The following is a 17421-nucleotide window of genomic DNA, read 5'->3' on the forward strand; positions in this document are numbered from 1 at the left end:
AGAGAGAGAGAGAGAGAGAGAGAGAGAGAGAGAGAGAGAGAGAAGAGACAGCGAAGCGAGATGAAGAGGAGGAGAGACATTCGAGACAGGGCAGCACGCGGGGCACGGAGAGGATAGGGTAAGGTAGCGCACCACACACGTGCTTTTGCGTCGGTAGGTGCGTGCGCTTTGTCTCAAGGCGAGCTGCTCTCCTTCGCGGCGGTTCTTCAAAAGAGGCCGGACAAAGGAACGGGTATGCGAGGTCCACGCGGGCCGGGACCAACGATGTATTTCGCAGCGCGACCACCGCACGCTTCGGAGGTTGAGAACCCACCTCCTCCTCCTCCCGCCCCACCTATGGTCGTCGCCGGACTCTTTGTTGTCTACGAGGGATCGAGCGTCGCCAAATCGCAAACTATTAGGCGCCCCGTTATCATTTTCCTCTCTCGCACGATCTCTATTTCTCTCGCGCGTTTTTCGGTAAACTGTCGAATAGATCGGCCGCATAAAAAAGCAGATTTCGTCTGATCTTCGTTCCGAGAAAAAGCGGTTTGTGAATTTCGACACGATATTTCTCTCGATTCCTCGCCGCCAATCGAGTTTGAGGTCACCGACGTCGACTCGCCCAGGCAAAATATCATTCGGATACTCACAGGGAGTGGAGAGATATTGCCGATATTACCGTTTACGTAAATACTTCTCCATCAGGTTGTTAAATCTCACTTTGCGGAATTATACGAACAAAGAGAAACAGAGAAACAAAAAGCAGTTGTTTAATCTAAATCTCTCTCTCTCTCCAACACAAAGAATGTTCTGTTAATGTATTTTGCCCAATTCAAATCAAAAATCTTTTATAGAATGTTATCATTAATCTGCTTCACGTAATTTCGTTACCTGTACCATACGTGACCTTTCCAACAAATTTCGGTTCTCATTGCACACCGTTATTGCACGTTATTGTGCGCTCCATTTTAATTCATAACTATAGGAAAAGTATTAAAATATGAATGCAAATGATATTTCTCTGTTTCTCGATCCACAGACGATCTAATTGTTGAGACACGTGTGCTGCGAAACACGTGGCGCAACCACGAGTGCGATATGTCGCTCTAATATCGTTAGTGTCTCACTAACAATTAACGAATCGGGGTTAACGTTTTTTTCTGGCATCGTCTCTAAGTTAATGAATGACGATGTCGGCAAACACCGTTCATTAGGAACACTTAGCGATTTCGATCGAGACGACCGATTTGGAGCTAACGAGATCTTTTTTTTTTATTATTATTATACGTGAAAAAAATATGATTTTTACAAGACCAGTAAAAATATTCGGCCATTTCTGCCGAACTTATTTACAGACAAATTTTATTTGTCTGAAATAAAAAATATCGAAGGTGTAAGGTAAAAAGTACATTACAATATATCAAGCATAGTTATTACCTTACGGTAAAGTATAAACCACACACTGAGAAAAATGTTTAGTTGGAAATAGACAAGCAAGAAAGATTCTGCAGATTATATGAGAAATCTGATCTCAATTAGAATTGTAGTAGATTTAATCAGAAAATTTTCTGGTTTCTACTAAAATTCTCTCTAGTTGAGATAACCAGAATTCTTATTAATTTTATGAAAACTTCCTGTTCGTGCATTTTTAATCAAACCATTTTTCTCAGTGTATTCTCAAGATGTAAAAACAGCACGAACAAAATTTACTTTACTACGACGTATAAAAAGTATCTTACAATATTTCTATACGACAATTACTCATTTACCAGAAAAATAAAATAAATTTTACATAAGTAGGCGCGTTTGTCTCTCCGTGGGGATCTGTCATCCCATAAAATTTACTTAGAATTGTAACTTTTATTATATGTAACTTTTTTCTCCGTGTATATTGCGGTAATATCTTCGCGAAGTACCTCCCGAATAATAAATTCTTGTATAAAAAAAGGGCAACGAGAATGGATCTCTCATTTTTCGTACGCTGGCTCGCGCAAACGTCGGGAGAACAAAATGTTATGTCGAGCGTAAAGGCAAGTTAATACTGATCGCGTTACATGTCCCAATAATACCGCGGGAGCGAAAGTTTCTCTCTGAATAATTGGAACACGAGGCTCGGCTTTACAGTCGCGCTTATCGTCGGCCGCATAATATATACATGTGCGTATGTACGCGGCAGCCGTTGCCGCTGCTACGCAGCCAAACCATCGTCGTCGTCGTCGTCGGCGGCGGCGGCGGCGAGGCGCGCGAAAAAAGCCGAGGAAGGAATTATGCATGACTGTTGCACTTCTGAATCGTCTAATATCGCCGCATGGAAAGACACACGTCGCACGTTGCCAGACACGCGACGATAAAAGACGAATCGCCTCACAACGTGAGAATAAGAGCTATGACACACACGAAAAAACGTAAGCATAATCAACATTCGACGTTATTGCTTTAAGCCGTAGCCACACTAGGCAATTACGCATTTCTGATGAGCGCTTTTACTTTTTAATCGATCAATATAAACTCGAGAAGACTGTGGCATGTCTTTTTTATCGAGATATACTCCAGCTGGCGCTTTCATCGAGAAATTATTCCAAAACGCGCGGAAATTAATGATCAAATAATGTATGAGCTAGCATGATCATAATGTTTGTACACAACTCTGTAACACGCTTTACAAATTTGCTCGATGTTTACGGCAGCATAAACGGTACTTGCTGCAATATTCATCGCTAGAAGGTTGAACGAATAATTCATCACCGAGTACTTTTTCGCGCGAAGACGCGATGAAGGATTCGTCTATCTGTAGCGAATAAAAAGAACGCACAGTGCGCGAGGGGAGCGGAAGTGGGTCAGTGCCACAAAATTTTTTTTCGTCACCTTCTCTCACATCATTCTCTCTCGAATCGCCGAGGGCTGTACATCTCTCATTAGAGCGGCCAGAATGCCGCCGTCGCCGCCATCGTCGTTGTCGCTTTCCCTTTCCGCGATTTTTGCGATTGCGTAACGGTGACAAAAGCCTTAAAGGCTGGTTAACGTAGCTAACGTAGCCGCCATACAGCACGTGCCACACACGCGAGTGCCGACGACAAGCTTTCTCGTGATATTTACGGACAAAGGGTCTTTTCGGTGACCTCATCTAAATGCTTAGCAACGCATACGTTATTTCCGCGACGTTATTTACTTTCAGCAATTAAAGCCATAAATGCATTCGAAACCATAATGTTGTGAGCCATAATATAAGTACATTATGCCTTAAACGACTCGTTTTAGGTAAACGCTTAATTACGGCGCTTTTGCGCACCGACCTTCGGAAAGTGATTCGATTTCACGTCGCTGCCCGCGCGACGTATGATTTCATTAAACTAGGACGGTCAACGAGAAAAAAAGTTTGGGACAGTCGATTGGCCTCATCTCGAGATCGAGAGTGAACGGATGACTTGTGCGACAAGGACCGACCGGATTGTGAGTGGGAAGATGCGTGAGCTACGAGAGGGAAAAGGCGAGATCGGAGGAACATAGACGGATAGCCGAGAGAAAAAGTGAGAGAGACGAATAGGCAGGGAGTGTGTGTGCGTGCGCGGGAGTGTCTCACTCCTCATTACAGGCGTACGCATGCACGCGCACACAGCAGCGTGCGCGAGAATGCGCGCATGTTCGTTGCACACGCATACACACACACACGTCGAGGAATCGAGCTAAACCGAGCTAAACCGAGCCAAGCAGCGAAAGGATGAAGCCCCTTCGGCTTCGGCTAGAAAGAAGCGGTCGGCCAACGCACAGTAGACAGTCTTGAATCTTGACCTAGGACACGCATCGCCGACTACGTCACAGTTCGACGTACTATACGAAGGCTTTCTTACGCGTACTCCGCTTGGTCGACATTCGTACTCGAGTCCTAACCAGGATGGAGAAAGAAAGGTCGTCTCGAGCGAGGCCGAGGTTTTCCCTTGAGCCGAGGAAAAATGCGCTCGTGAGACGCGACACAAAAAATACGCGCGCTTTCGTCGACGCGCAACCGCGTGTTTGTGACGCACTCGCGTTTAACACGGAGATTTTTATCGGGATTAAAAATAATCGACATATATATGATGAATTAACGAATTAATTATGGTTAAATGTAATTGTATTGATTTATTCTAACGATTCGCAATAAAATTATTTACAGATTTAAGATATTTAATCAGCAGATTATCAATATATTCTAAAATATATCAATATGAGCATCAATATTATTAAATTTTGCTTATCAATTTAATTCGTGATACTAATCTAATTCTAGGATCGCGCTTCAAGAAAATTAAATTCAGCGCGCAAAAATCGGATATGTATATAAATTCACACCGAATTATTTAAAGCGCTAAAGATCCAGCGTAACCATTTTTGATGTCCGTTTCTATGCACCGATATATAGTTTAATTTTAATCTCGATTCAACCAACTCTTCACCTTTTTTCCTATAGTTCTAAGAATAGAAAAAAAGATGAAGATTAAGTTGAACGAGAATTCGAATTAATCCACGTTGATAGGAACGGCCATAATGAGGCCTTTCATTTCCTAATTGTCGTGAATTTACATTATACGTAGTTGAAAGATACCTCTCGTTTAATAGTATTATTTATTCTAACAAATTGAGAAAAGGGAAACGCATCATTGCAGGCGAATGTAATCGGTGCGTAAGAAAGTGATAACTTTATCGAAAGAGATAATTTTTCTCCGAGCTTATTGAGCGCAGCTGTTGGCGCGTTAAACGGAGAGCCTCGGAGGAACGAGGCTCTACTACAGAGAGGCTCTCGATGCTTTCCTCGTCCGGACGGAAGTGCCACGTCGAGCGCATTGTTGCGAGCAGAGTACACGGGATGCGGATTGGCCAAATGGAGCGAGAGAGACTCGACCGCCCGCGCGTCCGTGCATAATACACACTCACGCCTTCATCGCGGAGCCGTGTGTTGTATACATGCGCTTGCATACACGAGAGAGAAAGAAAGAGAGACAGAAGTGGGTGGGTTATGCGAACCACTTCCTCTTGGTGTACGCTCGGTCTTCGGAATAATCGGATACTCGTGCGTGCCGCGTCGCGCAGAGAGGACGTGCACCGTTGTGAAAAAGAAAAGAGTTCCCTTTACGCTCAAATGACACTTTTTTTTCACACACGAACTGTGTCGAAACCCGTTCCCGCGCGCACGCGGTGCACGGACGGCAGCTCCGAACTTTGTTGCAGTTTTTGCACCGCGTTCGCAATTTTACGCGAGCCATAAGTTGCGACAGATTGTAAGAAATCGTCGCCTTAGCACTGCGTTCGTAACACGGTGGTCATCACTAGTAACTAGTGTTTAAAGAAGTGTGAGATGGAAACATGTTTACCTCTTTCTCTCTATATTGAAAGTACAATGTTATTATATATAAACAGAAATTAATGCCTCTCCGAATTATATTCTAATTGCATCCAATCTCATATTATCATCCAGTTTTTCGTCTACTGATTAACTTGTGGTTAGGCTTAACGTGATAATAATTACAGTTTTTTAAAATTGTATTTTTCTGTCTGTGGTTAATCACTAACTTGATAGTTTTGTATAATTTTTAAAATTATCACTACAAAACTGTTAGTTTAGTGATTAACTATAGCTGGACAAAAGACAATTTTTACATTATCAAGTTGAATGAGGTTAAATGAAAAATTACGTGATACTTGTATTGAAATTCGCGTGCTGATAGCTCAGAATTACTTTGTTACGCGTATTTTTGAATCGTAAAATCGTACCGGGCCCCTGTAGAACTCCGCAGAGACGATATGCAACGCCGCGGGTGCACCGTCCTGGATGCAAGCTATATGTCCTGCGTGATAAAGGGAGGAAAAGGAAACGCAGAGACCCGGACTGCGAGGTCTGACAAAGGAGAGGAGCCCGGCAGGAGCTCCTTAGGAGGAGGCAGGCAGGACGAGGCGGCGGCAGAGGGCAGAAAAGCGAAGAAGGTTCTTAGGCAAAGTCTCTTGCGGCAACCGGCCGGTCGTGTGTTCGTCGCTCTCTCGGATATTCGATATTCCTCGTGTATCCTCGAATACTGTCCCGCGTCGCTTGGCAGCGCCCAACAAACAAAGACATCGTCCTCCGCTTCCGATGAGGCCACTCGCATACATCTCGTGGGCCGAAATTCTATCCTATCCTGCCTCCCGCAGAATACCGTATCGGCCACGGTAGAAATTGATCGACGACACCGGCGAACAGGGTTTACATATCGCGGCGAGACCGATTCACAAACTTTCCGGCCATTAATTAGCGTTAACAGCCCGCTATTCACCACAGGTTGAATTAGGAGAAGCGAGACCGGTCTTTCATTATCATCTCGTAGGGAATGCAAATTCGTCTTTGCGGTGTCAAGAACACGGAAACTGTCCCGGACCGAGGTTCTTCGTGCCTTGAAAAGCGCGCGGGTTAAGAGATTCGCGGTTATTAAAGGTAGAACTCTCCCGTTTCCAAATTGCTGGAGCATGATAAATGTGCGCTGGTAGTCGTCTGACATGCGATTTAATCCATATTAGCGAATGTTATTCGAAATGGGAATGTAATAAAAGTCGCGTGCAGCATAATTCAATTTAAAGTCTGAAAGAATTTTCTGTTGTACACAAAAAAAAAAATAAATAAGATTCCAGAAGATGCATATTTTATGTATATGGCCGATAGTTTAAGATTACGTTTACATGAAGTATTTACGTATTATTTACATTAACATGATTTTTTTCATATAGACAATAGTTCTGTTTTTTATTAGACTGCGCTAGAACTTTCTAACTCGCTTCCGCCAAATATCGAACATATATTATCTATTTCACTTCAAGTTTCAAAAGAATACATTAATTCAGTTACAAAAAAACAGACCTTGTATAAAAATAAAATATGTAAATCATTACAAATTGGACGAAGCAATATAGAAAGAATTAAGCTTTATGATTTTTTTAATATACTTGAGTTTAATAATGACAAATGAAAATGTATGAGCGAGATAGAAGTTTTAGTGCAATCCAGTGTAAACATAAGGAACATAGGCATCAATGATCCATAACACGTAAAGCATAGTTTACATTATATACATATAGATTACTATATTTTGCGTGTAAACACGCAACCCTGCATGTGACTAACCCGCGTACACACCTACCGAAATCTATACCGAATGTCTCACGTGACGCATTCGCGCGTCGATCAAATCCTCAACGACGGCAATTACATTATACGGATTGCATAATCAACGGCAATAAAATTTCTTTATCGCTCGTTCCGCATAAATTTCGATAATCGTTTTATTATTGTTAAATCAGTACGACGCACTTAACGTAACTGTCATTAATATACCGTATCAAAGGTATCCAGTTTTAACAAGCATGTTACGATTTATGATATAACAATTCTATCGTGTGTCAGTCAGTATTCTAAAATACTCGATAAAATGTTCCACAAGCCACTCGAGAAGCAATTTCAGCAGTTTTCTCGCAAGAGCGCTCAACGAGAAGAAAATTTCATCTTGATCAAGGATCCCGGAGGAGGGAAGTTCGGCAGACAAGAGAGGACCTCCGGTCGGTAAGTCCGGAGGGTAATCCGCGCACACATGGCAGACAAAATAAATAGAAAACGAGAAAAACCGCTCATTTCAGGCAATGCGCCATAAACATCTGCTAGACGGAGGCAACACGTCGAAACTTACAGCGGCTCTCAAAACAAATTCGTGCCGGCGCGAATGCTTCTCCCTCTCTCTCTCTCTCTCTCTCTCTCTACATCTCTTTCTCTCCTAATCTCTCTCCTGCTGCTGCTCTACTCTCTCGATCTCGATCTCTCTCATCGCCGCGTGCGACCGGCGCTTCCTCTTCGACCTGCCTCTATCGCGTTCCTCTCTTTCTCTATCTTTCTCGCTTGTTCCCGCGGGTCGAGTGTCGATCGAGTTTCGAGCATGAGAACGGAAAGGCCCGGTGTGGGTCGGCAGCTGCTTCGGAGACCAACAAAGGCATCAACAACCACCACCACAACCATCATCACCACCGGCACCAGCAATACCGGCACCATCATCACCACCACACCACCCTGGCCTGGCCATCGCTCCGCCGACGAGCAATTTCTCGTTTTTTCTTCCGAGAGACTTCCATTCTCGAAATGTGCCGCGGCATTGCGCGTTCGGTCGATCTTTTTGTGCGAGATACGAGAAGAGCCGGAGCCTGCGGTGAAAAAACAAATTTCAGGCCGCGCCTCGAAATCAGCCGCGTATATGCACACGATGATCCTGAAAACTGCTCTTCAAAGCCCAACGTAATTTTTCTGTCACGCTGTATTATATTTGACTGTAACAAAATGCGACGAAGTGATCGGCCAATAACCGCCAAACTGTCTCGTTATTTTCCTCTCCATTAGTTGCAATTAAACTACAATTATGCTCTATCGAAATATATAGAACCTTTTGAATTTTAATTTTTAAGGAGCTACATTACCTTACTTGGACTTTGGTAGGAAAAATATTGCAAAAATTTTAACATATAAATTACGATCGATTGGGTAATTAATCGAGTATCGCAAGATGAAGTTTCACGTGCCGATATAGCGAGACAAATTTTCAAGCAAGACTTCATCTTTGAAGAGAAGAAGCAGGTCGGCCTGTACGTAAGGTTCGGTGGAGAGAAAGCGCGGGAAGTTTCGACATCTTCGCTCGCAAATTGAACTGGAAAGAACGAAGCGACGAGAGGACAGACGGACAGACGAATGGACTGACGCGTTCCCGTAAATAAAGCCATGAGAAAGAGAGAGAGACCGGATCTCGGACAGTCGGGGCCACGTAACAAAATATCGGCGTCCGTGCGGCCGAAAACACGCGCGTAATAATATTCGCGTAACCCGGCCCTTTCTCCCGAACGAAGTTTCTGCTTTCACGGCCGGAAACGCTTCATTTTGCCATCATTTCTGCGGCCAGCCGGATCGGAGGGCTTTTGAAAATAACCGCGATGTACACGAGGTGTGTCGAGGTGCATACGGTGTTGTAGATATATTTCTATGCGCATGCACGGGCATTGCGCGACTCTTCCATCTTCCTCGAGAAAAAGAGCTCCACTAAAAAAAAAAACGAGTGTTCGACTTCTATTAAATGATGACATTAATTTCAATTAAATTCCCCTACGTCGATCCACGTGACTGACACAGTGGCCGAAGAAATCGGAACGCGGGCACTTGTCGGTATTCTTCATTAATGCAAACGAGCCTGGCTGTGTTCTCGGTCGTTAGTCGCGCGATTATGTAGAAAACGTAAGAAAGTTTCCCTTTTCACTCGGCGATTAGCGTGACAACAGAGAATGTAAAAGAGGATCAAAGAAAACCCGAAGTTGTACGTCTGTCGGTTGAGTAGCAGGTAAAATTTGTGGAAATCCGACATTTCCGTCTTCAATATTAACTCTTATCTTGCATTAGTCATTCGGTCGTGCCGCAGAAAAAAAGGACAAGTTACAAAGAAATCTCTGTCCACCCGAAATAAAAGATGAAATAGTACATAAAAGATTATTTTCGTTACAGCTCGTATAAATGAAAAAGCGATGGACGACGACTAAAATATTAAAAACGAGCCTTTACGAAAGTATCAAATGACGGATAACATTAATTATAATTTTTTTTTTTATGTAAAAGTACAAAACTCACGGTACATTTCAACTTAATTTAGTTCCCTTAGTTCAGCGGCGGAATAAATAATTTCATTTTTAAGTACATAAAAACCAAAATAAGCGCATAATTAACATAAATGAAGAGGACTAATAAGGTAAAAAGTACCACGAGTTTTATATATGTTCATATAAATCAAATAAAAGCAATGGAAATTGTAACGGGAAAACTCCACGTCACTTGACAAACATTTTCACTAAAATACATATTTCCGCAGATAAGATTGCGATATTTTACGAAAGGAGAGAGTAGATCCTAGTCGGCACGTGAGGTCAGAATTTCAAACTCGGGCGTGTGAGAGATTACACTGCGTACGTAACCGGTATATCTTACTCGAGACCGTTTCCAGTCTATCTCCACGAATGAGTCGTAAAAACCGTAGAAGGATTCCTCAGCTTCTCTTCTTCCGCCGCCGCGTCTTTCTCTCTCTCTCTCTCTCTCTCTCTACTTTTCACGAGGACGCGTTAACGACGACGCGGAACCCATTAACACGATTTCATCGGTGACACAAATCTTCCGTTTCTGTAGAAAATCCTTACCGGCGTGGCGCAGGATCGCGAGACCACGACACGCGGCACGTGCTCGTAAACAATACGCGTGGAGGCCACGCCTCCTATCTCTCTTTCCCTCGTTTTATGTTTGAATTTCCACGGCTTCGTGAGAGGAACGTTATGCATACAAGGTACGTCGCGCGCGCATGTTTCAGTACTTTTATCGCTCAGCATTACGATTGTCAACACAGTCTCTTTTGGTAAGCCGAAATCTAGAACGACCACGTAAGTATGCTTAAGAATACCTGTGGTTAAAGCGATTTATACATAAGAAATATACAGAAAATATCGTAAAATATACTAATAGAAGTTTCACGAAGTCTTGACAAATTTTATCTTTGAACGTTAATCTTCTACGACTAATAAAACGAAAAATATAATTTTAACAATAGACTAAAGGAGGTATATTACACATAATTCAATCTGGAAGTTTGTCCAAATTAGAAATAACAATTGGGAAGAGCGAGATATACAGAAGTGCTGGAATAAAAGCAAAAGGGAACAAGAGTACAGATGATTCTACGGGATTCCAGGATACGATCGCTCTTGGCGCGCTCACAATTCCTGGAAGCTGCAATTATATATTTTTCCTTTTTTTTTTCATTCCCCTCGTGAATCAAGTTCCCTCTCGAAGTCACGCGGTGCACAAGCTAACGACCTGGATAACCGGCCGTGATATTTCCAAAGTAACGTCATCGTTGGCCACGATGCGACGCGAGGCTATGAGTCTGGCGACAGAGGCACTCATTACAACTTCCGGTCCAGCGGACAGCTACGAGTGAGTGATAGAGACGTATATAATCGACAGACAGAGAAAGAGAGAGAGAGAGAAAGAGAGAGAACGGAGAAAGAGAATCGACATCACGGGCCAATCGCAAGAGACAGAGACCCAAGAGAGATAATGCGAGAAAGAGAAGAGAGGCGAAGAGAGGCACGACGAACGAAAATGATCAACAAATAGCTACATCCTCACGATGAAACGGCGTATCAAACTCATTAGACGTCATCGTCGATTCGACACAATCGCGTTTCGCAGTGAAACCGCCGGAATAGAGTCGACGGGCCGATCGGCTACGCAAGCACGAGAACTCTCGCGTTATACGGGCCGGCAATGATTCATGCCAGGTATGTCAAACTGGTTTCGCGCCTGGCCGAGGAATCGTGGCTTTATCTACGAGACGCAATGCATCTCGTATTGGAGAAACCAGGCCAGAATATGCGCGTAATTCCGTCTCGCAGCGCGTCGACAGAAATTCATAGAATTTTTAAAAAGATCTTGGAAAAACTATCGTTTCGTACTCGCACGTAGTATTCACAATTGGAGAAAAAAAAAAAAAAAAAAAACATGAAGTAACCCGAATCAGTGTTTCTATAATAACAGATACGCCAGACTGCCACCATTACGGACGCTATATACAAATTAACGTTGGTAACGCTCATTTTAACATGGCTGCGTTCCATGTGATGCACAGCGCTCTTGGAATTATTTCGTCCCTGTTTAGCAAATGTTAAACAAGGACAAATGATGCTCACAAGAGCTGCGAACGCCTAACGAAACGCAAATATTTAGGTTCGATATTACTCCTAAATGTCTAATGTCATACATTTTGCAATTAATATCTAACGTCATAAATTTGTAATATTGACGTTGTCGAAAATATACGAAATATAAGGTTAAATATTTATTGATATCAATTGCACCAGAAGAGAAAAATGGTCTGTCTCTGATTATGATATAAACGTATGTATATAACACTTTCGTACTACTTTTTTATTTTTAAATGCTATATTTAAAATTCGCATTTGCTTGGCTGTTATATATGGATTTAGACAACCAATCAAAAATCGTTACCTCATTGGCTTGACTCTTATTATAGGAACACTAATTCGAATCGGCGTGTAATCGTGGCACCGTTTCATTCACAAGAGCCGATCAATGATCGCACTGCCGGATGTGCAGCGCGAGCGCATCGCGAGCGAAAACATGAGACGACGCGATTTATGGCTTCGTGCAAATCGCGAATCCCAGAGACTGATTATCAGGGGCTGTATTCTTCTTCAAAGATATCGCATACGAAAATATACAACAAAAATACTACACAAGTTCACTGAATAAAGATCTCTGTATAGTAATAATTATCGAATGTCGAAAAATTTTGATTAATATAAACAAAATAATTTTTTACTCTTCTAAATATTTATATTCGATAATATTTGATAAATATTTAGAAAAATAAAATTATTTTTGATTATATTATAATCGAACGATAGATTAGATTTATCTCACTCAACATTTCATATATTCTCTAAAACTTTTAGGATGACTGACGAGATTAAAAATTGAGCTCCAAGCTGACTCAATTTTCATTCTTTAGAGGGAGATTCCACTCGAAAGAATGTTGATAGTGGCGAATACCAAACTCTATTGTTCAATGTGCGTTACGTACACTATAGATTTCCTCGGTATTTCCATATACGACGTTTTTCAAAAGTACGGTTCCAGGGCTCCGATTCACGCTCGCAACGCTCGTGAACATTACTTGTCCTTGTTTATCATTCGACAAACAAGGATGAAATGATTCCGTAACTCGTTATGACAGTAACAACTATTATACGAGTATATTGTCGTTGCACGGACATTCTATATAATAAAAAATAAAAAAAAAAAACTACGCAACAACAACGTAACGATGTCGTTACTGTCGTAACGAGTTACAGAATAGGGGGAACGCAAGCCGAGTCGAATCGATATCATGAAAAATCTGTGGACCGCGTTTTCTAAACGAAAGGCTACATTCATCTCGAGTGGCAGAGGGGCGATTCTCACGCGATAAAACGGTCGATTAAAAAGCACGCGCGCGGGACCCGGAAGGGCCAGCGGAAGGGAGAATCGAGCACGTACGGCGGGCGACTCTCTCGAGGCGAGGTGCGGAATTTCAAGCGCGGGACAACCGCGGCACGACGTCGTCGTCGTCGTCGTCGTTCCAAGTCCGACGTTACGTCGCATGATCAGTACTATATCAATTGCGGTCATGATGATGACCGCGAAGCCATACGGCTTCCTTCCTGGCACTCCTTTCCAACGGGAAGCGACGCCCTTGCGACTGCTGGCTGGTTTCATTCGGTTTATTCTTCAAATGCTACATGATCGATCGGTTCATATACACCATATATATGCATTATGTATTTTGCGCCTGCCAAGTTTCGCGAAACGAGCGTCGCGGATTCTCACCCGCCCATTCACGAAACTTGGTGGGACACGTATATATGCATGCATATACATAAGGCATGCACGAATGCACGGGGAACGGTGATGTACGTCGGTTCTCCGAACGGTATCGATCGTCGCCGATTATTCAGCGGCACACAATCGCCACTGACAGACGTTAAGATTTAAATGGCAAGGCCACGTGCCGCGCCGTTGTTTGAATTTCTAAACATTCCGCGAGACGCGCACGAACTTGGACGCATAACATCGTTCGACAATGGGGGCGCTTCCTTACCCCCCACCCCCAATTTTTGCGCGCGACTTGATTAAAGATAACAGAAAATTTACGCGCTTCGACGACAAATATCTTTTCCATTTTCCACATATAGTAAATGATCTGCGATTATTCTTCCTTATTTCGACCACATTGTGTAAACACGATGATCGTGCTATGTATCGTAAATATTACGAAGGTTAATGAGACTTCGAAACAAATAGCTTGAAACGATAGGCTTATCTATGTCCCGAGATGCTTGGCATTTCGGAGAGATTTGAATAAACTGCAATGAACTGTGACATCGATATTTTGTTCTTAATCGTTACATGTGACAAAATTTGCTTATCCAATTGAAAATTAAGAGCTCAAATACGATGAAAGGAATGAGGAACAGATTTCAATCTACTAGAAATCAGATACGTCAGAATACACAGTTTCGAATTGAATCTGTTATTTCTTGTTCCCATCATTGTGTCTGAATCCTACACAAAGAAAAATATCATTCTATTACTAAGAAAAGTGATTACTTAATTTACTTTTTTTCCTTTTAAGTAACGGTTAGCTTGAACAAAGAAAACATCTTCTTGTGATGATAATCTTAAAATATACTTATTATAAATTCTACGAAAGCTTTAAAAAATAAAAACTAACTAAACAGACTTATTATTCAAAACAAAAAGTTATTTTCTTTATAAAGAATATTATATAAAACTGATTGAAAAAGCGTCTTTATGTAATAAACGAAATTTTAAATTTATTTTAATTTAATAATCTTGAACGAGGCATTAAACCGATTAAAATTAAAAAAATATTTTAAATAAATTTGTGCGTGATGTTAGGATAGATTTGCCGATATATGAATTTTTGAAATATTTGAAATAATTACGATTTGCATACATTGTATATTTTTTCCGAATGTAATCCTTCTGTCAATGCATGGACACGCATATGAAATTTTAAACAATAAAATTTTATATTGTTATAATTTTTTCAAGAATGACGTGTAAAAAATTCTACTCTTCGAACAATAAAGAACAGTTTTTTGCATAGATTATTTTTTTTTGTGGTAAACCTTGTTAAACACAGCAGCAAAGAGGTGAAAAAAATTTACGCATTGACACAGGTTAACATCGACCATCCGATGCATTTCCGGCGGTGCAAAACGCAACCATTTTGGCATTCTGTTCGGAAAGTGACGAGGCAGAATTTAAAAAAAAAAGGCGGGAAGGGACTATGGTCGGCGTGGATAAAAGAAGAGCGGCGAGACGAATTAGCCGTTTCGCAGAACGGTGACCGGTCTCTTCAAGGTTGGGACCGAGAGAGAGTCATCGGTCTCGGCCCGTGCAATGCAGAATATAACGCGTCTTTATTTATGAGACGCGCGGGCGAACAGGCGCGATTTAAGTAACGTGTCGCATCGTATCGTGTTGATAGAAATCGTAAACACTATTTCGCCACGGTAGTCGAGAACGTCGGCGAATAGTAGATAAAACGGGGAGGGGAAGAAACGGAAAAAAAAGAAGTGTACGGAGCTGTAACGACCGCGACCTACGACAGGTTCGGGGGAAAGGGAGGGGGGGGGAACCCCGGATCTCCCGCCCGTCCACGTCGCACGCGCGCGCGCGCCAAATGAAATTCGTACGTAAATTGGTTTAATTGCTCTATCGTAGCCGGTATCAAGTTTCCCGCAGCGTGCGTCGCGTTTACAGTCGTGCCAATGAACTGTCAGTGGCGCTATAATCGCCCGCGACTCCACCAACCGGAACATACGAAGGAAGAGGTTTAAAAGAAAAAATAAACGACGGCTAAGTATTGACGTTGCAAAGCGAGTTTGAAAAAAGTACCGAAGAGACCCGAATCCGTCCTTCGTGGCCTCCTCATAGTCGATCGTTTCTCCCACAATGCAGTTTAATTTTAATCTCGGCTCGAGACTAAATCTTCAATTTTTCTAGTTTCAAGAATTAGATAAAAAAAAATGAGGATAAACTAAACCAAGATTAAAGTCAATCTGCAAATACATTGTCGTGGCTCATTTTTACCGAAGTAGTTTAACTATCTTGATTTAATTTACTCCTTATCTTTTTCTAATTCTTTGAAGTAAAAGATAATTTTTAAGTTACATTACGTTGAGATTAGAGTTAATCTACTTTGGAAATGGATGTGCGCGGGACAAATAAAATTAATGCCACATACTTAAAAAAAATATCAGTGTAGATTTAACACCATGTGATGCTAGATAATTCTCAGTGTGTTAGCACAATGTAATCAATAATATGATGCAGATTATGGGTTTTAAATCTATGACGTTGTATCGACAAACATTTTATTATATCGATAAACATCAAGAATTATAAATCTATCATATTGGTGTTAGTCGACACTGATACGACGAGAATTATGGATACATGGTGTTAAATTCACACAGATCTTTTAAGGTGTACACACTCAAATGATCCTTCTTAAAGGATCCTCCTTTATCTATTTTACCATCAATCCCGCAAATCTCAGTGTTCGCAGTCGGTTCTTATTACAAGACCGTCCCAAGCAACGTCTTAAGAAATACTAATACAGTTGTGTGATTGATACAGTCCATTCTTACATTCGATATTATCTTAAGTGCAGTTTAAAGATCTAAGCCAATCAGCTGTGTATTAGCATCTCAAGACGTTACTTAAGACGATCTTAAAGATAAGAACCAACCATACCGGCCTTAGCCGACAAACGCAAAGAGAGAGGGAGATAAAAAAAAAAAAGAAGGCGCGAAGAGAGAAAAGAGTAAAATTTCGCTAACACACACTTACCCTGTCGGCCGACGATCTCCGCCACGTGTTCGCTGCTAGGCACCGGCACGCACTCGGTCATGTTCTGGCTCTTCTTAGAACGCGCTTCCTCGAAGACGGCTGGCGCGGTCTGCAGCGGATCCGGATCATTGGTGGTGCCGTTGCCGGTACCGGTGCCGGGGCATCCGGAGGAGCCCTCCGGGATTCCGAGCATCGACAGCTCGAAGGCGAGCTGAAGGGCGCGCTGGTCCTCGAAGGAGACGCCGGCACCTCCGCCGTTCGTGCCGCGATCCATCTCGCTGAACAAACTCGTCGGCATTTTGATCGACTACAATTTCCCGTATCGTGCGACACCGGACGAGACGCTGAACGACGACTACGTCGATGATCGTTGAGAACGTTGCACTTACGGTCCGCGCTGTCGACTGTGTACTCTCACGTCGGGCTCTCCTCTCTTCCGTCGTCTCCTCTTTTATCGAACAAACGAGCGGAATGATTCGCGCCGCCTTGAAAACGACGACGACGGTGATGATAACGCGACGAAGATTAACTTCCACCGGCTATAGGCGTGATGCTGGATCTTTGGCGTCGCGACGCTACGCCTGCGACTCTTAATTACGTACGCGTGGAAAAAAAAATAAACTCAAGATGATTCGACGCGGAAGATAACGACGTCGTCGGCTCGGTTTCGAATGATCGTTTACCTCTTCCGCTCTCGCAAGCGTAATCAGCAGCTCCGCGGTCCCCTCTCGTGAACGTGAACGTGGGCCGCGACGACGGCGCGGTGTGTGATAGTAGTCAGTCGCACGTTCCTCTTCGCGCCGGAGGCACACACGCCGGGGTCTAAAGTCGTACGTACCGCGCACCGGCAACGAAAATGGCCTTCTCGATATCCCCCACTGTTCTCTTCCTTCCCGCCGGCGAACGCGTGCAGTTTGTGCGGTTGTTCG

At 42.7% G+C, this 17421-nt stretch overlaps 1 protein-coding gene across 1 annotated transcript in view; it reads right to left on the reverse strand.

The window, feature by feature from the left end:
* The window catches only part of LOC108773685 (RNA-binding protein MEX3B), a 39429-nt gene extending 22639 nt beyond the window's left edge, over positions 1 to 16790 (reverse strand). Inside the window, exon 1 of the mRNA XM_018539579.1 lies at positions 16493 to 16790. Coding sequence (XP_018395081.1) covers positions 16493 to 16790 — 298 coding nt within the window. The remainder of the gene's footprint in view (positions 1 to 16492) is intronic.
* Between the last annotated feature and the right edge of the window lie 631 nt (positions 16791 to 17421).

This window comes from Cyphomyrmex costatus, unplaced genomic scaffold, assembly GCF_001594065.2.
Source record: "Cyphomyrmex costatus isolate MS0001 unplaced genomic scaffold, Ccosl1.0 scaffold216, whole genome shotgun sequence".
NCBI classification, from domain to species: Eukaryota; Metazoa; Arthropoda; class Insecta; order Hymenoptera; family Formicidae; genus Cyphomyrmex; species Cyphomyrmex costatus.